This window comes from Dendropsophus ebraccatus, chromosome 6, assembly GCF_027789765.1.
Source record: "Dendropsophus ebraccatus isolate aDenEbr1 chromosome 6, aDenEbr1.pat, whole genome shotgun sequence".
In the NCBI taxonomy this organism is placed as follows: Eukaryota; Metazoa; Chordata; class Amphibia; order Anura; family Hylidae; genus Dendropsophus; species Dendropsophus ebraccatus.
In genome coordinates this window covers 65,907,025-65,929,708 of record NC_091459.1, presented here as the reverse complement: position 1 = coordinate 65,929,708, position 22,684 = coordinate 65,907,025, and the positions used below count along the sequence as shown (strand labels likewise).

The 22,684-nt window shown below is 44.3% G+C and overlaps 1 protein-coding gene across 3 annotated transcripts in view; it reads left to right on the top strand.

The window, feature by feature from the left end:
- ACAP2 (ArfGAP with coiled-coil, ankyrin repeat and PH domains 2) overlaps window positions 1-22,684 on the top strand; it is a 106,031-nt gene that overhangs the window by 64,381 nt on the left and 18,966 nt on the right. For all 3 annotated transcript variants that reach the window (XM_069975075.1, XM_069975074.1, XM_069975073.1), the window contains 7 exons: window positions 65-116; window positions 2,237-2,337; window positions 3,918-4,023; window positions 4,127-4,329; window positions 5,356-5,425; window positions 10,372-10,466; window positions 16,434-16,618. In XM_069975075.1, coding sequence (XP_069831176.1) covers window positions 65-116; window positions 2,237-2,337; window positions 3,918-4,023; window positions 4,127-4,329; window positions 5,356-5,425; window positions 10,372-10,466; window positions 16,434-16,618 — 812 coding nt within the window. The remainder of the gene's footprint in view (window positions 1-64; window positions 117-2,236; window positions 2,338-3,917; window positions 4,024-4,126; window positions 4,330-5,355; window positions 5,426-10,371; window positions 10,467-16,433; window positions 16,619-22,684) is intronic.

The window sequence follows — 22,684 nt, the reverse complement described above, 5'->3', positions numbered from 1 at the left end:
CTGATACTGATGTAAAGTGTGGATCATTTAAAGAATACATATATTCTTTCTCTTTACATGATAGACGCTGGTTTTCAATTCAAAATAATCAACTTGTATATCAGAAGAAATTTAAGGTGAGCTAAATCAATAAAACATCTTAATAAAAATCGCTTGCGTCTTGTTGAAATTCATGGTGCAAAGTGTGCAGCAGAGCTCTGCATCTATTGCAAAGCTGTGTGTTGGTATAGCAAAAATGTGTGTGTATGTATGCAGCAGAGCTTTGTGTGTATGTGCAGCAGCGTTTCGATCTATAGCATTACGCTTGTGTAGATGAGCTATGTGTACAACAGTGCTGCCTTTGTATAATGTACGTGCTGCAGAGTTGTGTATGTGTGGGTATACTGTACTGTCAACTTAAAAAAAATAAAATAAAAAAAACTGTTCATAAAGTGACACTTGTCACCCCCCCTTTCTGTATGAGGACTTTTAAACACAACTGTAAAGCCTAAATTCTGCAGTTTTCATATCTTACTTTATAATAGATTTCTTGGAGCTTTGTCCAGCCCCCTTGATGGCCATTGAAATGTTCCTGCCTAGAGGTCTAGGCTCCACCCCCTCTAGGTCGGCCCATTCCAGTGGCCGCTGGGGGGGGGGGCTAGACGGTGATGTCTTTGAGGGGCCAGGGCCAGCGGAGCCGATGTAGGCGGGGCAAATGACACTGCAGCCTTGAAGCCCCGCCCAAGCATTTTTCACTGAATCAAGCACCAAGAAATCTGTAGTAAAGGAAGGTATGAAAACTGCAGAATTTAGGCTTTTCAGCTGTGTAGAGATGCCCTTATATAGAAAGGGGGTGACTTTAAATCATAAAAATGCAAAAAGAATAGGCCAGTTTCTCATCTATGATGCTATCAGTTCGGATGATTGTACCAACATTAAAGGGGTTATCCAGAAAGGGAAAACAGTATCTATATGGCTACAAGTGTGTATAAAACAATAAACAATCAATGCTTACCTCTCCACACTCCCCCCTTGTCGTCCTATGGGTCTCCAGTGTTGCACAATCTTGTCTCTACTTCCAAAACTGACTTGTCTTGGTGGTGACAGCCTGCTCAGCCAATCACTGGCCATGGCGACACACAGGAGGAGCGTGGAGAGGTAAGCATCGCTTCTTTAGTGTTTTATATACACTTTAACTAACTATATAGATATTGTTTTTCCTATCCGGATATCTCCTTTAAAGGAGAATTCTGTTGAAAATTTTTATTAAAGTATTGTATTGGCCCCCAAAAGTTATACAAATTACCAATATACATTTATTACGGGAAATGCTTATAAAGTGCTTTTTTCCCTGTACTTACTACTGCATCAAGGCTTCACTTCCTGGATAAAATGGTGATGTCACGACCCGACTCCCAGAGCTGTGCGGGCTGTGGCTGCTGGAGAGGATGATGGCAGAGGGATGCTCAGTGTCCCTCCAGTGCCCTGTGTCCCTCAGTGTCCCCCTGCCATCACTCACTCCAGCAGCCACAGCCTGCACAGCCCTGGGAGTCGGGGTGTGACATCACCATTTTATCCAGGAAGTGAAGCCTTGATGAAGTAGTTAGTTCAGGGAAAAAAGCACTTTATATATTTCCCGTAATAAGTGTATATTGGTGATTTGTATAACTTTTGGGGGGGCAATACAATACTTTAATAACATTTTTTGCTGGACTTCTCCTTTAAGGCCATGATGACACAAACATTTTTGAGGCAAAAATACAGACATATTTTGATAACTACAGCTGTAAATATTGATCCTGATAATTATTTACATCTGTAATTATCAAATTACGGACGTATTGTTGTCTCAAAAATGTTTTGTGAGCATAGTCTTAGAATAGGCTATAATTCAGACTTAGAAATGCCCCCATGGAAGGGAACTGGCTCAACTGGCTTGAATAGCTAAATGGAGTGCTGTAACTATATGCAACATTTTAGTTTGTTTTATTGTTCAGTAGATGATGCATTTATTAAGATAGCAGGATCTGACAATTATTCCCTTTTCAACCGTAAACCATCAAAGTTAGTGACATTTGACTCCACCACTTGCTTAGACCACCAAGGAATTTAAGTTATAAAATACATCTAGTTTAGACATCTAAAAAAAAGTTTAAAATATAAGTGCATCTTATAGTTTAAAACATCAGGAATGTGTAATTAATTTGTTGTCACGGTCATTCTCAGGTGGAGAGTTACTCTTTTTCTCTTTTTGTAGGATAATCCCACTGTTGTTGTTGAAGACTTGAGACTGTGCACAGTAAAACACTGTGAAGATATTGAGAGACGCTTCTGCTTTGAGGTGGTCTCTCCTACTAAGTAAGTACCTGTTGTTGTTTTCAAATATTCTATTATGAGGTTTTACTAAATATTTAACAGCAGAAAACTGTGTCGCAAGATCCATGTACATAGAGATACTTCTGTTAGAAGGACTTGGCTATCTTGGTCGAGCCCTTGAATGGAGCTGCAGTACATGTATCTGATTGCCACTCGATTCAAGGCCTTCATTCTTAAAATCAGTGGGGGTCTCAGTGCTTGGACTCCACTCGTCAAACTCTAGGGGTTGATTATCATTCATAAGCAAATCCCAAATCAGTATTTGCCATTATTAGATTTTGGTAATGTCATTGTCTGAATATTCAAGTTCATATATAGTGCATGTTTTTTGTTGGCTATTTTCTTCTTTTTATTTTTATTTTTTTATGGTATTCGATAATTTTAGTGCCTTTTTGTGATGGATAAATTTGTGATTATTCGAAGATCTTTAACAATTTTTATAGTGTGAGTAAAAACAATTTATTTTTTTAAGCAAAAACTATTTTTTTTTTCTCATATAGAGTAAAATGAAAATAGAATTTTGTGTCAACTATAATCTACTGTTTCTTTGTTATATAACATGACCTAGTTTTGAGGGAGTAGATAAGCTTTTTCATAAAAATAAATAAATCAAATAAAAAGTATATATACAGCTTTGGCAGAAATTAAGAGACCACTGCAAAATTTTGAGTTTCTCTGCTTTTTCTCTTCACTGGTATATTTTTGAGTAAAATGTACATTGGTACATGGTTCTTCTATTATATAAACTACTGACAACATGTCTACGAAATAATTTTGTATTTATTTGCAGCAAATGAGAAATCTTCATAATAACAAAAAAGAAGCAGTGCTGTCAGACCTCAAATAATGCAAAGAATAAAGTTCATATATATTTAGAAACAACAATATTAATATTTTACCTCAGGAAGGGTTCAGAAATCAATATTTGGTGGAGTAACTATGATTTTTAATAGGATTTAAATAATAAAAAAATAAGATTTGGTTCAGGTGATCACCTAACTGGAAGCACATCAAGTAGAATGAGGTGTACTTTGGTTGGAATTCGACCCACTCTGGAATGGAATGGCTATCAGACATGTACAGATGCTGATTTGTAGAAAACTGCGCAGTGGTCTCTTAATTATTATATACTTGTCTCTTAATGTGTGTGTGTGTGTGTGTGTGTGTGTGTGTGTGTGTGTGTGTGTATATAGCCAGTCTGAATGAGATGGGACACTGCTATGACCACTGATTGGCTGAGCAGCAGGTCCTCTGTAGTCAAGACGACACAGAATCTGAAATTAGGAGAGGTAGCATCAGTGCATCAACTGCATTGCAACAGTATAACATGTTTATTATTCTTACACCACCCCCAACCCTAGAGAATTTTTTATTTTCTCTGGACAACGACCTTTATATGTAAACGCAATGTAAAAAATTAATTATGGTGTAGTCTCTGCCTACAGAAGGCTGACTGTACATTGCTGAGGGCATAAATGTGTTTATTAAAAGATAGCAGGCTTTCAGATAATGTAAATAGGTTAATGTTAGTTGTGTGTGTTCTATCCTGTATCACTTTACAGGAGCTGTATGCTGCAGGCTGACTCTGAGAAGCTGCGCCAGGCATGGATCAAGGCTGTCCAAACGAGTATTGCTACAGCTTACAGAGAAAAAGGGGAAGAAGCAGAGGTCAGCTGATATTCAAGTGTCCTTAAAGTGTACACAGCATGTATAGGTATGTGTGATTTATTATTTGATTGTTTTATGTAACTTGGTGTATATATTTCTCTAGAAAATAGACAAGAAGCCTTCCACGTCAAACACTAGCCCAGTTCCCGAATCAAAAGAGAAGCTGGTTAAGGGGGAGAGTGCCCTGCAAAGAGTACAGTGTATCCCTGGTAATATGAAGTGCTGTGATTGTGGCTTACCTGATCCTCGCTGGGCCAGTATTAATCTTGGCATCGTTTTATGCATTGAATGCTCAGGAATTCACAGGTAAGCAGTTGTTACTGCACATATATCTTTATTACATGACATCCTGTATGAAATAACAGGAGTTGGAACATATCTTTTCACAGATTTAAGCAGGCATATGTCTATTTTTTTTTCTAATCAGGTTCTTATAGAATTCAACATTGCCCAGTATAAGAAAAGTAGGAGTTGCGAATGTTGGCGCTTTTTTTTTTTTTAAAACTAGATCTGGTAACTAGGCAAAATATACATAAAATATTGCTGTAATACGACACGATCTGTCAATGGCTTGTTTTCAGTGAAAACAGAAAGGTGAGATGTAAAAAAAAAAAAAAAAAGCTGTAGTAGAATAAGAAAAATACATTTATCATGCTAACACCCTCTCAATGTCACTACCTTTGATCTCTGGCATCAACAATCCCCACAACTCTACCACCACCACTGTCACTACCACAGATTTGTCTAGGATAATAAACAAAACAAAAAAGAAACAGTTATTTGAAATCTCTTAATATTTTAGCTGGAATCTGTCATGGAGGCTTTTAAATGACCCTCCAATGCAGATTTGAACCCAGCCTCATTAGAGTAAACCATTTTATTACAGAATTTAACACCTTATTTTAGTGTCGGTTTGCAGATTATAGATAGAATTTTTAAACAAAATATAAACAACCCTATGCATCATAAAAAGATCTATTGTGCACATATTATTTTGGTAGCCCAAGAAATTGCTAAAAAGTTGTTGGTCTTTTACAACTGAAACGCAGTGGTCATTGAGGGGTTAGTTATATTTTAAATGTGAGAAGTGGAAATAAGGGGTTTTCAATTAAAGGGGAACTATCAGCAGGTTAGACAAATCTAACCTGCTGATATGTACCTACTGCACAGGAGGTGCCAAGGAGGAAGGTATGTGTCTTACCTTCCTCCTCAGGGTTGTTCCTATGTCCTTTGCAGTAGTGACATAGTTCCTCTTTTAAAGTTTTTTCCTCACTAAAGAAAGGGAGCAATAGGTTATGCTATTAGGTTTCCTACTTCTCTTTTATATTCTAGGAGTCTTGGTGTTCACTTTTCAAAAGTACGGTCTTTAACTCTGGACACATGGGAGCCTGAACTACTAAAGGTACAGATCAACTACGTTTATATTCCTTTACCAAATAATGGTACTTTATATTAAAAATGTCATTTTTCTACTTTTTGAATGTGTAGGGTTTTCAGGTGTGTAAAAGTCCCTAACATTTGGTAGTACAGAAATCAGTCACATGGCCTCAAGAGCAGTCCTATGGTTCTCCTCTATCAGGTGTCGTCCACCCATCAAATGATCTGCACATTATTCAGGCCCCATTGTATGGGTTGTCGCTGTCATCTCTGCTTGCCCGCCCACAAGCCTATTTGTCCCACATCACTGTCTCCCATAGAAGAGTGTGAACACAACTTAAAGGATAACTCCAGGCAAAATCTATTTTTTTAAATGTTATTACATAAGCAAAGTTAGAAAAAAATCCTAATGTACACTAATTATGGGAAATGCACATACAGTATATAGTGCTATTTCCTTCAATTTAGTAGATCAGGCAGACTTAAAGTTCTCTCTCTCAAAAAAAAAAAAAGTGATGTCACGACTAGAGATGAGCGAACCGGTTCGATCTTTCTAAAAATCTGAGTCCGATCGGATTCAGATTTTTGGAAATCCGCTCCGATTTTTCTTGCTTTCTAAAATGTCAGCCGCCATTCTAGAAAGCAGGAAGTGTTCCGGGCGGGAAAAGCGCTTTCCCATGATGCCCGAAACACATCCAATCAGCAGGGATCTTGCACTAGCCCCCTGTGTGACGTCGGTATTGCTTTAAAGGGAATGTGTCACTTTTTCACATTTATTACTATAATTTCAGTTATATCACAACAATGCTTCAAAAAATAGTTAAACTTTTATTTGTGTTTTGGTTCCTTCTTTATTTAATCCTAATGTGCTACACTGGGGGCTGCCATTTGTAATAGCATCTGTGTAATGGTGCCTGCACAACACTTACACTCTTGCTTTATGGCAGCTCCCTGTGCATAGGCCTCAATAGACGGCTCCCGTCTGGTTCACTTTGCTGTGAGGTGAAGATGCCATGCGCACCTCACAGCAAAGTGGGAGGGAAACCAGGAGCCATAACTGTGAAGCCCATCCAGAAGACCCCCTGCAGGAGTGCTCACCATGGGATAGCTGCCTCCTATCTTCTCTGGCCAGCAGAAGTAATCTCCCCCTCCCTTCAGCCTGTAAGTGCCCCTATGGAGCAGAGTCTAACATGAGCTCTGCAGGGAGTCCGGCCATGTGTGGGAGGGGGCCTGGAGGAGAATGCAGGAGGAGCAGCTCACACTGCCGTTGTCAGTGTAACCTCATCCTTCCCAATTGTCACTGTAGCTAGCTATTGCACTGCATCTGTTGTACCTTTTATGTCCTCCTCTGAGCACCCTCTTCTCCTGACATCCTCTGTGCTGCTGTGACACTGTGTCCTCTCCTATAGGATCAGCACACTCATCTCCTGACATCCTCTGTGCTGCTTTGACACTGTCTCCTCTCCTATTGGATCAGCACACTCATCTCCTGACATCCTCTGTGCTGCTGTGACACTGTGTCCTCTCCTATAGGATCAGCACACTCCTCTCATGACATCCTCTGCGGTTTGCAGGAGCCGATCTATTAGGTCAGCGCTCACTCTCTCCTTGTTCCTCACTCGCTGCCGGCGCTATTACCCATGCCAACAGTAAGCGGGTAAGTGCGGCGGGGGCGGGGGGGGGGGGGTGCGCTATCGAGCGGTCTGTGGCTGCTGCTCCTGTAACACGCAGATTGTTACTATGCTGCCATTCTTTCAACATGTTGAAAGGCAACGATAAGGCGACATCATGCATGTCAGCTAATCATTGCCTTTTATTGCACAAAGCGATTATTGGCCATAATGGTTGTTAATCAGTCAAATGCGGTCAATAATTGGCCTTAAGGGCTCTATGACACCAACAGATTATGTGACAGATTTTTGCAGCCAAAGCCAGGAACAGACTATAAACAAGAAACAGGTCATAAAAGAAAGACTGTATTTCTCCTCTTTTCAAATCCATTCCTGGCTTTGGTTGCAAAAATCTGTTAGATAATCTGTTGGTGTAATAGGGCCTCAACAAAATGGCCTACCCCCCCCTCCTTTTACTTACAATCACAAGAGAAAGGCAGGTGTGAGGTCACCAGCAGGAGGGGCGAGGCCAGATTTGCAGCAGTCAAGTTACATGTTGCTTGCCTTCACCAGTTTACCATGTTAGCTCCCTCTGTTGGTCAAAGGTGGGAAATATGAAAAGTTTGTATTTAATTTTTCATATTTCCTGACAAAGGAATAAACAAAAAATATTTTCCAAAAATACATAAAAAATATGAAGAATACATTTTAACTTCAGATTAAAAAAAAAAAAATTAGGTGACACATTCCCTTTAAGAGGAGCGGTCACACGCAGTCTGCACAGAGAGAGGAAGGAGGTTGTTACTGGCTGCAGTGCACACAGCTTGTGATTATCAAAACGCTGCTGGTGCTGCTGCTGCTTTTGTGTACTACAGACTACTGAGAAGATATTGTAAGAAAGGAAAGATTAGGAAAGCGGAGAGGAGAAACATCTAGTGATTGAGAGAGAGAAATATAGAGAGGGCGAAAGATAGATAATTAGGCATAGGACAGCAAAGGGTGCACGGAACAAAAACGTGCTCTACAGATATACAAGTCCTATACTTCTGATAGTGTGTATATCACATCCGTCTTATCCTGAGAGACAAAAATACCTGGTGCAGGTGTATAGCATAAAAGTCTTTAAAGTGCTATACATATAGACAATTTCTATACTTGGACCCTTCTGATATTGTATATCACATCCGTCTTATCCTGACTGGCATCCAGGTTGACTACTGGTGTGCCTGCCCTTGCTTCCATGTTGACTACTGCTGCTCCTGTACTGGCCTCCGTGTTGGCTACCGCTGCTCCTGCCTGGCCTCCATGTTGACTACCGCTGCTCCTACCTGGCCTCCATGTTGACTATTGCTGCTCCAGCCTGGCCTCCATGTTGGCTACTGATGCTCCTGCCTGACCTCCATGTTGGCTACTGCTGCTCCTGCCTGGCCTCCATGTTGGCTACTGCTGCTCCTGCCTGGCCTCCATGTTGACTACTGTTGCTGATGCCTGTCCTCCATGTTGACTACTGCTGCTCCTTAACTGCATTTGTGACCTTTTTCCTGCATAGACCCAGTAATGGTGAATTTCCTGCATAGACCTGTAATGGTGAATATTGAAGTCTAAAGAAAAAAGATTGACTTTGAGATATCGAAAAGATAATGATGTTACTGACATGTAGAGCCCTAAATTCAACCAAATACACTAACCCTGTATCATATAGATGCTTTAAACTATTAAATCCGAAGAAATCCGAAATTCGGTTGAATCGAACTTTCTGAAAAAATCCGGAAGTCCGGTCGGAACGAACTTTTGAAAAGTTTGCTCATCTCTAGTCACGACCCGCTCCATCAGGGGGCGCAGTATATGTAAAAATATAGAAGTCGAAGTCTATGTAGAAAGTATATGTAGTAGAATCATCCCCTACATGTACTTTCTACATAGACTTCTACTTCTATACTTCTACGTATACTGTGCCCCTCTGCTGGACCCTTCAGGTGTATCGACCAGGTTGTGACGTCACTTTTCTTTTTAGAGAAATTGAAGCCTGTCTGATCTACTAAATTGAGGGAATTATCACTTTATGCATTTCCCATAATTAGTGTATATTAGGAATTTGTCTAACTTATGTAATATATTAAAAAATAGATTTTGCCCAGAGTTCCCCTTTTAAAGGGTACACCACATTATATTTTTAGTGGGGGAAGCGAACTTGCTAATGAAATGAGCTAGACAAAGATACAGATTACTTGGAGAAGTAGTGGGAGGGAGCAGGTTAGGGTATTTTGTAGAATTCAGGAAAAGAAAAACGACAAATTTGGTCAGCTCTCCTAGAACACCATTGACACCAGGCAGGAGCACGTTGCTATGGCTGAAGTTGCAAACACACAAAAACACAGAAAAATACAACAGCTCTCCGCAATGGCAAGATACAGACCCACTCCAGACATGAAAATAGTTAAAAGCAGCCCTCCCAACTGCCAAAAAAAACTTCCATAAAAATAATGAGGCTCTTGGTTACCACTTGAAAATGGTATAAACTGCCCCACCACGTTACGGTGGCCTCATACCGGGACAGTCCTACACTGTACTATGGCCTCTCCATGGCATGAAATACGCCTATGCTCTGGGCATGCAAGATTTGTCTAATACCAGCAAGAGTGATTACACCACCTGGGTGGGACAGGTGGAGTGCACGACCAAGTAGAGGCAGCCACTCCCCCATCTGGAACACAGAAAAAAAAAAAAAGACAAATGTGGTCAGCTCTCCTCGAACACTATTCACACCAGGCAGGAGCACGTTGCTATGGCTGAAGTTGCAAACACACAAAAACACAGAAAAATGCAACAGCTCACCGCAATGGCAAGATACAGACCCACTACAGACATGAAAAATAGTTAAAAGCAGACCCCAACTGCCAAAAAAAAACTTCCATAAATGAGGTTACTATTGGTTACCATTTGAAAATGATATAAACTGCCCCACCACATTATGTTGGCCTCATATGGAAGTTTTTTTTGGCAGTTGGGGGGCTGCTTTTAACTATTTTCATGTCTGTAGTGGGTCTGTATCTTGCCACTGCAGTGAGCTGTTGCATTTTTCTGTGATTTTGTAGAATTAGCTGTGTTTTAGCCTCTATGAGGCGGCTTCTGTGGATAGAACGGCGCTGTACACAGGAACCGGGCCACGGTTAAAAAAACGGACCACGGCACCGGCTTCCCCACGCCATTCTATGCATGGGTCATATTAAAGCGGATGTACCGGATGGTACATTCGCTTAAAAACATTGTGACACTATTGCACTTTTAAATGTATGCATTAAGTTACATACTTTGTGTACCTTATTTATGTATTTTATGTCTTCCTTTCCCTTTTATATAGCTAATGTGTGAATTGGGGAATGATGTAATAAATAGTATATATGAAGCTCGAGTTGATGCCATGGGAGTAAAAAAGCCCCAACATGGATGTCAGCGGTAAGTTTTATCACAGCAAATATTTTATCTGTATTTGGATTTTTGGGCATATTAAGGTCATGTTTACACATGGCAAAAATATCGTCTGTTGTTTTGACATGGCCGGTGGTTGACGTGTCAAACATTGGCTGATGTCTCAGATGTTCACCTGGCTGATACTACAGGGCTGGGTGAACATCACTTCACTTTAATTGGAATGCAGGCACATTTGGGTGTCCAATTAGACATAGAGCACAATGTAAAGTACGGCTGGGAGCAGTACTTTACATTGTGTGCACAGGCTACTTTGTACAGCCGCTGTTCACTGAAAAGCGGCCACACAAAATAATTGACAAAATAAACCTGTCAATTATTTTGTGCAGCCGCATGGAACACTACTAGTAGTGTATACACTACGGCTGTTGTTCTATACACTCTAGTGTGATTTCACACTGTCAACCTGCAACAACTGCAGTTGTTTATTGCAAAAATACATAGTGTAAACGTGACTTCTTACCGCTTACCCCGGCTCGGCACTAGGTTGTTTTCGGCAGCAGCCGAAAGCAATCAAGTGCCGATCTCATCGATCTATGCTGTATAACTATATACAGCATAGATCAATGAGAGATCAGAGTGCATATACTAGAAGTCCCCCAGGGGGGCTTCCAGGGCCGTCTTAACAGAATTATGGGCCCCTGGGCAGAGGTGCGAATTGGAACCCTGTATACTGTATACAGGGAAACAACATGGTTCATATATTATAGTCATGTTGTTGCCCCTTACAGATGGCTCCTCTGTTGTTCCTACCCCCCTTATACATGGCTCCTCTGCCCCCCCTTCTCCTTATACATGGCTCCTCTGTTCCCCCCCCTCCTCCTTATACATGGCTCCTCTGCCCCCCCCTCCTTCTTATACATGGCTCCTCTGTCCCCCCCCCCTCCTTTTACATGGCTCCTCTGTCCCCCCCTCCTCCTTATACATGGCTCCTCTGTTGTCCCCCCTCCTCCTTATACATGGCTCCTCTGTTCCCCCTCTCCTCCTTATACATGGCTCCTCTGCCCCCCCCCCTCCTTATGCATGGCTCCTCTGCCACCCCTCCTCCTCCTTATACATGGCTCCTCTGTCCCCCCCCCTCCTTATACATGGCTCCTCTGTCCCCCCTCCTCGTTACACATGGCTCCCCTGTCCCCCCCCCCCTCCTTATACATTGCTCCTCTGCCCCCCCTCCTCCTCCTTATACATGGCTCCTCTGTTCCCCCCCCCTTATACATGGCTCCTCTGTTCCCCCCCCCCTATACATGGCTCCTCTGTTCCCCCCCTCCTCCTTATACATGGATCCTCTGTCCCCCCCTCCTCCTTATACATGGCTCCTCTGTCCCCCCTCCTCCTTATTCATGGCTTCTCTGTCCCCCCCTCCTCCTCCTTATACATGGCTTCTCTGTCCCCCCCTCCTCCTCCTTATACATGGCTCCTCTGCCCCCCCCTCCTCCTTTTACATGGATCCTCTGCCCCCCCCTCCTCCTTATACATGGCTCCTCTGTTGTCCCCCCTCCACCTTATACATGGCTCCTCTGCCCCCCCTCGTCCTTATACATGGCTCCTCTGCCCCCCCCTCCTTCTTATACATGGCTCCTCTGCCCCCCCCCTCCTCCTTATACATGGCTCCTCTGTTGTCCCCCCTCCTCCTTATACATGGCTCCTCTGTTCCCCCCTCCTCCTTATACATGGCTCCTCTGCCCCCCCCCTCCTTATGCATGGCTCCTCTGCCACCCCTCCTCCTCCTTATACATGGCTCCTCTGTCCCCCCCCCCCTCCTTATACATGGCTCCTCTGTCCCCCCTCCTCCTTACACATGGCTCCCCTGTCCCCCCCCCCCTCCTTATACATTGCTCCTCTGCCCCCCCTCCTCCTCCTTATACATGGCTCCTCTGTTCCCCCCCCCCCCTTATACATGGCTCCTCTGTCCCCCCCCCCCTATGCATGGCTCCTCTGTTCCCCCCTCCTCCTTATACATGGCTCCTCTGCCCCCCCCTCCTCCTTATACATGGCTCCTCTGCCCCCCCCCCCTTATACATGGCTCCTTTGTCCCCCCCCCCCCTCCTTTTACATGGATCCTCTGCCCCCCCCCCCCTCCTCCTTATACATGGCTCCTCTGTTGTCCCCCCTCCACCTTATACATGGCTCCTCTGCCCCCCCTCCTTTGCCCCCCCTCCTCCTTATACATGGCTCCTCTGTCCCCCCCCCTCCTCCTTATACATGGCTCCTCTGTTCCCCCCTATACATGGCTCCTCTGTCCCCCCCCCTCCTTATACATGGCTCCTCTGTCCCCCCTCCCCCTTATAAATGGCTCCCCTGCCCCCCCTCCTCCTTATACATGGCTCCTCTGCCCCCCCCCCTCCTCCTTATACTTGGCTCCTCTGTCCCCCCCCCCCTCCTCCTTATACTTGGCTCCTCTGTCCCCCCCCTCCTAATACATGGCTCCTCCGTCCCCCCCCCTCCTCCTCCTTATACATGGCTCCTCTGTCCCCCCCCTTATACATGGCTCCTCTGTTCCCCCCTTATCCTTATACATGGCTCCTCTGTCCCCCCCCCTCCTCCTTATACAAGGCTCCTCTGTCCCCCCTCCTTCTTATACATGGTTCCTCTGTCCCCCCCTCCTCCTTATTCATGGCTCCTCTGTCCCCCCCTCCTCCTTATTCATGGCTCCTCTGTCCCCCCCCCTCCTCACCCTTATAGATGGCTCCTCTGTTGTCCCCCCCTTATAGATGGCTCCTCTGTTGTCTCCCCCCCTTATAGATGGCTCCTCTGTTGTCCCCCCCCCTGATAAATGGCTCCTCTGTCCCCCCCCCCTTATACATGGCTCCTCTGCCCCCCCCCTCCTCCTTATACATGGCTCCTCTGCCCCCCTCCCCTCCTCCTTTTACATGGATCCTCTGCCCCCCCCCTCCTCCTTATACATGGCTCCTCTGTTGTCCCCCCTCCACCTTATACATGGCTCCTCTGCCCCCCCTCCTCCTTATACATGGCTCCTCTGCCCCCCCTCCTCCTTATACATGGCTCCTCTTTCCCCCCTACTCCTTATAAATGGCTCCCCTGCCCTCCCTCCTCCTTATACATGGCTCCTCTGCCCCCCCCCTTCTCCTTATACTTGGCTCCTCTGTCCCCCACCCCTCCTAATACATGGCTCCTCTGTCCCCCCTCTCCTCCTCCTTATACATGGCTCCTCTCTCCCCCCCCTTATACATGGCTCCTCTGTTCCCCCCCCCCTCCTCCTTATACATGGCTCCTCTGTCCCCCCCTCCTCCTTATACATGGCTCCTCTGTCCCCCCTCCTCCTTATACATGGCTCCTCTGTCCCCCCCCTCCTCCTTATACATGGCTCCTCTGCCCCCCCCTCCTCCCCCTTATAGATGGCTCCCCTGTTGTCCCCCCCCCTTATAGATGGCTCCTCTCTTGCCCCCCCCCCCCCTTATAAATGGCTCCTCTGTTGTCCCCCCACCCTGATAGATGGCTCCTCTGTTCCCCCCCCCCCCCCCCCTTATACATGGCTCCTCTGTCCCCCCCCCTCCTTATACATGGCTCCTCTGTCCCCCCCCCTATGCATGGCTCCTCTGTCCCCCCCCCCTTATACATGGCTCCTTTGTCCCCCCCCTTATACATGGCTCCTCTGTCCCCCCTCCTCCTTATACATGGCTCCTCTGTCCCCCCCCCTCCTCCTTATACATTGCTCCTCTGTCCCCCCCCCCCCTCCTTATTCATGGCTCCTCTGTCCCCCCCCTCCCCCCCTTATAGATGGCTCCTCTGTTGTCCCCCCCCCTTATAGATGGCTCCTCTGTTGTCCCCCCACCCTGATAGATGGCTCCTCTGTCCCCCCCCTCCTTATACATGGCTCCTCTGTCCCCCCCCCCCTTATACATGGCTCCTTTGTCCCCCCCCCCTCCTTATACATGGCTCCTCTGTCCCCACCCTTATACATGGCTCCTCTGTCCCCCCCCCCCCTCCTTATACATGGCACCTCTGTCCCCCCCCCCTCCTCCTTATACATGGCTCCTCTGTTGTCGTCGTCCCCCCCCCCTCCTTATACATGGCTCCTCTGTTGTCCACCTCATCTGTGCACAGCAGAAAAAAAAAGAAAAGAAAAAAAACTAAACTAACTAACCTAACAAATTGTTCCCCCGTCGGCTGTCTTCTTCTCCTCTCCTTCCCGGCTGCTGCTCCGCTCCCCGGGGTGTCTCACAGCCGCGGCGCACACAGCAGGAAGCTCAGTGTGTGCTGGAGCTGGTACTTCTACTTCAGGTACAGAGAGCGTCATCAACACGCGCCCCCTGACCCGGAGGTCCCCGCCGACACACACTGAGCTTCCTGCTGTGTGCGCCGCGGCTGTGAGACACCCCCGGGGAGCGGAGAAGAGCGGAGGATCAGCTGGGGGACTCTTGTGACCGCAAGAAAAACACTGCTTGCGGTCACAAGAGTGATTGGGGATGGGGGCTGCAGGGCCGTCTTACCCATTGGGCATGGTAGGCGGCAGGGCCCCCTAGGACGCAAGGGCCCCCGGGCAGCCGCCTACCATGCCCAATGGGTAGGACAGCCCTGGGGGCTTCTAGTATATGTGTAAAAAATTAAAATAAAATAAATAAAAAAAGAAAAATCACCCCCCTTTCCCCATGTTATAAATACAAATAAATAAACATGTTTGGTATCGCCGCGTGCATTATCGCCCAAACTATTAATTAATCTCATTACTGATCTCGCACGGTAAACGGCGTAAGCGCAAAAAAATCCCAAAGTGCAAAATTGCGCATTTTTGGTCGCATCAAATTCAGAAATTTTTTTATAAAAAGCGATCAAAAAGTCGTATATGCGCAATCAAGGTACCGATCGAAAGAACACATCATGGCGCAAAAAATGACACCTCACACAGCCCCATAGACCAAAGGATAAAAGCGCTATAAGCCTGGGAATGGAGTGATTTTAAGGAACATATATTTGTTAACAATGGTTTGAATTTTTTACAAGCCATCAGATAAAAGAAAAGTTATACATGTTACATATCGTTGTAATCGTAACGACTTGAGGAACATGTATAACAAGTCAGTTTTACCCCAGGGCGAATGGGGTAATAACAAATACCCCCAAAATAAAAGAAATGTGTTTTTTTGTTCATTTTCACCACACATTGAATTTTTTCCTGGTTTCGCAGTGTACTTTATGCAAAAATTCAGCCAGTCATTGCAAAGTACAATTAGTGACGCAAAAAATTAGGGCTCATGTGGGTTTCTAGGTGGAAAAATGCAAGTGCTATGGCCTTTTAAACACGAGAAGGAAAAAATGAAAATGCATAAACAAAAATTGGCCCCGTCCTTAAGGGGTTAAAAACTATCATGGTGCAATGAGGATTTTTGCAGAAGGACCAACAGGTCTGTCAGGAATCCTCTCAACGTAGTGACCATGAGACATGTAAAGACGACAGTGTTACTTAAAGGGGTTGGCCGCTTTATCGTAAAATAGTTCAGAGTACAGTATTAGTAAGTGTAGTCACTGTATATATTGACAGTAGCTCCCTGTGTACCTCATAGAGCTAATACCAGACTCCCCTCCTCCAGGCTGTGCTGTCCTGCTCTGTGGTGATCCTGTCCATAAGATGGCCGAAATAGAGGAGCATGTGACCATGCCCCACCCCCAGTGTCCACCACTGAGCCTGTATATGCCTATGGAGGACACTGGGGGCTGGACATGGTCACATGCTCCTCCATGTCAGCCATCTTATGGACAAACTCACCACAGAGCAGGGCAGCCCAGCCTGGAGCAGTGAAGTCTGATTTTTTTTTAGCACTATGAGGTACACAGAGAGCTACTGTCAGTATATACAGTGAGTACACTTACTAATACTGTACATTGAACAATTTTACTATAAAGTGGCCAACCCCTTTAAATTTTATGCAGAACTTTTTTGTAACATATTTATCATCTTCTCTTTTACCATGAAAGGCAAGAGAAAGAGGCCTATATCAAAGCAAAGTATGTGGAGAAGAGGTTTGTGGATATCAGTGGTGAATCCATGCTGATTGCAAGGAAGAAACCTTTATCCCGTAAAAGCAGTGAGAACCGTCTAAGTTCCACTGATAAAAGCCTAGGTGTTGATGAGCAAAGTAGAACTGCATCCAGAGCCTCAGGTAAAGACTTGCGCAATGGTAAAGTACAGTATTGCAGCTATCATTGATTGTATACGACCTCTTATATACTGTAGTATTATGGTTAGTATTTAGTTCTCATTTTGGTCAATATTTTAGCCAAAACCAGGAGTGGAACCAACACAGACAAAAACTATAATGAAAATATCTTCAATTTAAACCTGTGAGCCCAGCTTTATAGATGAGACATGGGATAGAATAGAATTGCATACATACATACTGATACATACAGTAATCGGACTGTGACAAAGAATTTTTTTTATGTATTGGTGAAAATTTGTTGGAGAATTTTTGAATAGAATAAACGGATGCATTTATATGTTTTAGTGTCACTGTCGTTAAATTTTTTTTTGCAGAAATCAATAGTACAGGCGATTGTAAGAAACTTTGTTGTTGGGTTTATTAGCGGAAAAATGCATTTTTATCATGAAAAAGCAGTTTGAAGCTCTCCCCCCTTTCTTCATGGTTTTTTATGAAGAGGGGAGTGGGGAAGGGAGATAAGGCACCAAAACAAAACAACAAAGAGTTAATTTACAGCTACATCACGGGGCTATTTCCTCTGAAGTCAGCACTGACCTCTGAATACCGGCTTTCACACAGCTCCCATTTTGTAATCCTTTGTTCTCTGCCCTCTGCTGGTGACTTATCTTCCTCCTCCCCCCTCCCTTCTCTATAGATTACACAGGGCACGACCAATGTAAAAGAGTCGAGATTTCCTGATAATGAGCAGTGAATGATAGGGCTCCATCTATAAAACATGTAAACAATATGCATAATGTGTGACTGCTATAGCTTAGTAGATTAATAATAGGGGTTAATATAGGGTGTTTCTAAAAGTACTGAAAATCCTTACCAGTGTATGAGGTGTTTATGTTATTTATATGTTCACAAGTTAATTTATGTTCATTTTTGTGTTTACACTTAAAGCTATGTCCTGGGTTTACCTAGAGCCCTCAAGTACAAGATTTCCTGGTAGATGGTCAGTTATTTCTTCATAGTAAAAACAGACTGTGAAGTAAAAACTGCAACACATGAACATTAAATGCACAGATAAAATATTTTTAAAAAGGATTTTCACCCAATAATTAAAATGACTAAAGTGTATAAGACATGGAGTTCAGCAGCCAAAGTTTTTTAAGGAGAAGTACCACAAAAATAAAAACATTTCCGGCAGGCAGGGGGGTGCAGGAACATAATAAAGAATTATACATACCCATCCCCATGCCCCACAGAGCTGCCTTACAGCCTGGCCGCCTGCTGCTGCAACATCGTGTAACCGATTGATGGATTTCCCACTCAATCAATCAGTGACTGGGGCAGGACACCGCTAACTGGCTGAGCAGGCCAACCATCAGTGGGGCTGCAGTGTTGCAGCACCAGGGACTTTGACGTACTAGGAAGCCAGCAAAAAATTACATCTGACAGCTGTCCGAGAGTGGTGCTATGGAGACTGGTAAGTACACATTCTTTATTATTTTCCCGCACCCCCTTGCCTGTGATTAGTAGTATGCTGCAAATGACTGGTAGCAGTAAGAGACGACATGAAGCTCTCTGCTGTCACTAATGTCCATGTCGGGAACTGCAGGGCTGTTGGCTCATGCCTTAGTCCTTGCTCACTTGTTTAGCAGCAGAGAGCCTCTAGGCAGCTCTTACTGCTGCCAAACAACATCTGCAGCATATAACACTGAATTAAATTATGTTACAAAATTTATATTATTAGTGTGTTTTATGTTAACACACAATGTTAAATTTTTATGGGAAAAAATCTATATAGGGCAGACATGTTAAAAGATCCGGATTTTTGCAACGATGGTCTGCTGCGTGCCGTTCCCTCTAATAGGAGCAATAGCAGACTGCGACTGACTTCAATGGGCAGCCTAAACGATCAAAGGATCTTTCAAGCAGCCCATCCTACTACTCTTCTCTCGATGTCTGTGCGTATAATAGTACAGTCAGCGAGCGTGGAACGAGAGGAAAATGAGCACTGAACTGTCAGTTTGGCACTTGCTTGCCCCAGAAAATTGTACCGTGTAATGCGGCCTTTACCCATGTGGAGAAAACTGTCAGTACAGTACAGTCATATTGTTAGCATATTCAGTCATAACCATTTTATCAGCATTGACTGAAGGAACATTTGCATAGTCATAGTTGCAAAACTGGTTTCTACATGGGAACGGTGTTTGTAAAAGATATAGGTAGAAATAGACTATGATTGTCATAACTTAAAGGGAACCAATCACCTAAAAAAATTTATATGACGCCTATAATTTGTGCTAATACACCCTCTAACACACTTTCTACACATATATCTATAGCGTCTGCCCCTGCCCCATTCACCCCAGCAGCAGCACCGTATCCCTGCTGTATTGTCTATATCTGATCTAGCTGTTGCCTCTCATAGTCAGCTTCTGCTTTACTGAGCGTCCCTGAATGAATGATTTTAACCCTGCTGCAGCTACCACCATAAACCAAAGTGCTGTTATTCCTGAGGTGGCTGCAGCAGGTTCAAAATCATTCATTCAGCAAAGCTCTTATCACCCCTCCCCCTTCTCTCTTTCCACTTCAGCCTCTGGTGCCGCTTTGCTCTAGTGACACTGCTGTCATAGAGGGAGACGGGAGGCAGAGAGTGCCGTGGCCACCAGGGCTGTGGAGTTGGTAAGCCGCAGGTCCGACTCCTGAATGTTATCAGGACCGACTCCCGACTCCTGCTCTTTGATAAATTGCCAGTAATATACAAGGGGAGTTATTTATCATACTGGGTCAGCAGCTTCTCCCTAATGTCCTACATGATCCTGGGGCAACTTCTGAGGGAATGAGGAAAGATATAAAGCAGATTCTCCTGTCTGTGTGCAGTGGATGCAGCTCCAGCCTTCATGTCCTGAACTACTCACAACTAGACTAGTTAGAGCAGGTGGTATTTTAACTAAATATTTATTATAGACACAGAAACACTGCTAACAATACCAGATCCCTGTAATATAGAGGTCAGCCATAGTGATATAGAGGGGGTCACACCAAGATATAGAGAAGTCACACATAAGTGATATAGAGGGGGTCACTGTGGGTGTGGGAGCACGCTATAGCACACACACACACACACACACAGCCTGCTGCAGCCATAGCATACACACACACACAGCCTGCTGCAGCCATAGCATACACACACACACACAGCCTGCTGCAGCCATAGCACGCACACGCGCACACACGCACACGCGCACACACACACACACACCTGCAGCAATATAACACACAGAAGAAAAACACTACATTGAGGACAGAGGTTACTGCTACACTACTTATGTTGTCTTCTCCTCCTCCTCCTCTATATTACACAGGTTATCTTCATATTACACTGCTGCTCATATACAGTCATCCAGCATCCTGGAAGAGAACAGCACAGATTTCCCCCTACACAATGGACTCTTCCAGCTCAGAAACAAACTGCCAAATAGTGACTGAAAACTTTTGCTCGACCACCCTTATGTAATAGGGCCAGTGTCCTATTAAAATGTTGCTCATAATATATATTGATCAGCAAAACTTATAAAATTCATATCAAAACTCAATTTTAAATTTGTTCTTAGATTTTTTTTAAAGCTGGATCCTGAGTCGGTACATTTTTTCCGACTCCAACTCTGACTCCAGCCAAAACTAGTTCTGACTCAGACTCCATGACTCCGACTCCACAGCCCTGGTGGCCCACAGTAATGATCGACAGCAGTAGGAGAGCAGGGGGCCGCTGCTGTAATAGAGGGAGACTGAGCTGCACAGGAGCACATGTGGAGAGAGAGGAGGAGGGGGCATAAGAGCTTCGCTAAATGGATCATTTTAACCCCTTTGCAGCCACCACCTCAGGAATAGCAGTGCAAGTTAGTTGACAAAAGAATAACTAAATCACTAAAAACCACCTATTTAAGTAATGAAGACTGTAAGATGTATTTTTTATAGAGAGGTTTTTACATTCTAAATTGGCAGCCTTAGATGTACAGAGTGGTCCAAAAAAATGTATCCACTGTTTAAAAGTCCATAACTTGCAATCTAATTGACAGAGTTGTCTCATATTTGGTGAAAGTGTAGCTTAAAGTCCAACTTAAAGATATCACTGTAGGTGTTCGAAATGGTCACCATTCACATCCACACACAAACGATGCCGCCGAACTGCAGCACAAACTACTGACTGCAATGTGTTCAGTTCGATATTTGCACATAAATGTATGATGGATTCTCGAAGTTCATCCAATGTGCGTGGCTTTTGTCGATTAACTACGTCCTTTAGTGTTCCCCACAGGTAAAAGTCCAGAGGAGTTAAGTCTGGGGAACGTGATGGATACTCCACAGCACCTCTACGGCCTATCCATCTTCCTGGTAGATTTTCGTTGAGATACGCCCTAACACGATGTTGGTAGTGGGCTGGGGCACCATCTTGTTGAAAGTAAAATCTTCCGTCTCCATACAGGTCTCAGATGGCAGGTAAAATGGATGTCTGAAGGTACACCTCACCGGTATCTGTGCCGTCAAAGAAGAATGGCCCAATCAAGCCCCGGTACGACAACCCACACTACACATTTACTCCTGGCAAATTCACGGCTTTGTCGACATGGACGTTCGGATTTTCGGTGGCCCGGTACATGCAATTGTGGCGATTTACTGTACCATTGAGTTTGAACTGTGCCTCATCAGACCACACAAACTCGTCATCGTTGCACACCATGTTGGTAAACCACTCGCAGTACTCCATTCTGCGATCTGGGTCGTCCTCGTTCATTGCGTCTAGCAATCGTGGGATGTAGCACTTCTACTTTGCTGTCTTCAAAATTCGCCTTCTGTGGTGAGCGAGTGAATTGTAACACACGACTGGAGTTAGCTGGACTTGTTACTGTTACAGGTCATCCAGATCGTTGTTTGTGTACATCTTTTAACACAGCCTTCGGCTTCAAATTTGTTTCGAATGCGACGAATCGTTAAACGTGTCGGTGGCTCTGTTTGATACTCATTTCGCCATTGCCGTTGAACCTGATTAATGTTTTCGTACTTAAAATACCACTTCAAAACTGACTTACTTTCATCCAATGTAAGCCTTGCGCCAGCCATGTTTACTCGAGTAACTAGGTGCAACTACGAACACAACACACACTATCCGGCGACTGTCATCTGACAAAACAATACAACGCTTGTGTGGTGACTGCCGGAACTACAAACTAGTACACTACCAAATATGAGACAGTTCCGTCAATTAGTTTGCAAGTTATGGACTTTTAAACAGCGGATACATTTTTTGGACCACTCTGTATAAGAGTTGCCATTTCATAAAAAAAAAATTCCTTAATTTCGTATACGTGTCCTTATTTTCTTATCTATTTGTTTAACAAGCAGCATGTAATGGTGTTGCAGTTGTAGCTTTTTCCTAGTAAATTTCACATTGTGCACTGCCAAGCAGATACTCAATGGTCATATACTGCTGCTGCATAATCATGATCTTAATCATTCCTGTATGATAGATGCTGATCTGTTCAGTGTAAATTCTGTATGTAATATTTGAAAAAGCTGTAGAGATTAGACTTAAATGTGCATTAGTGTCACTCTACACTCACCGGCCACTTTATTAGGTACACCATGCTAGTAACGGGTTGGACCCCCTTTTGCCTTCAGAACTGCCTCAATTCTTCGTGGCATAGATTCAACAAGGTGCCGGAAGCATTCCTCAGAGATTTTGGTTCATATTGACAGGATGGCATCACACAGTTGCCGCAGATTTGTCGGCTGCACATCCATGATGCAAATCTCCCGTTCCACCACATCCCAAAGATGCTCTATTGGATTGAGATCTGGTGACTGTGGAGGCCATTTGAGTACAGTGAACTCATTGTCATGTTCAAGAAACCAGTCTGAGATGATTCTACCTTTATGACATGGCGCATTATCCTGCTGAAAGTAGCCATCAGATGTTGGGTACATTGTGGTTATAAAGGGATGGACATGGTCAGCAACAATACTCAGGTAGGCTGTGGCGTTGCAACGATGCTCAATTGGTACCAGGGGCCCAAA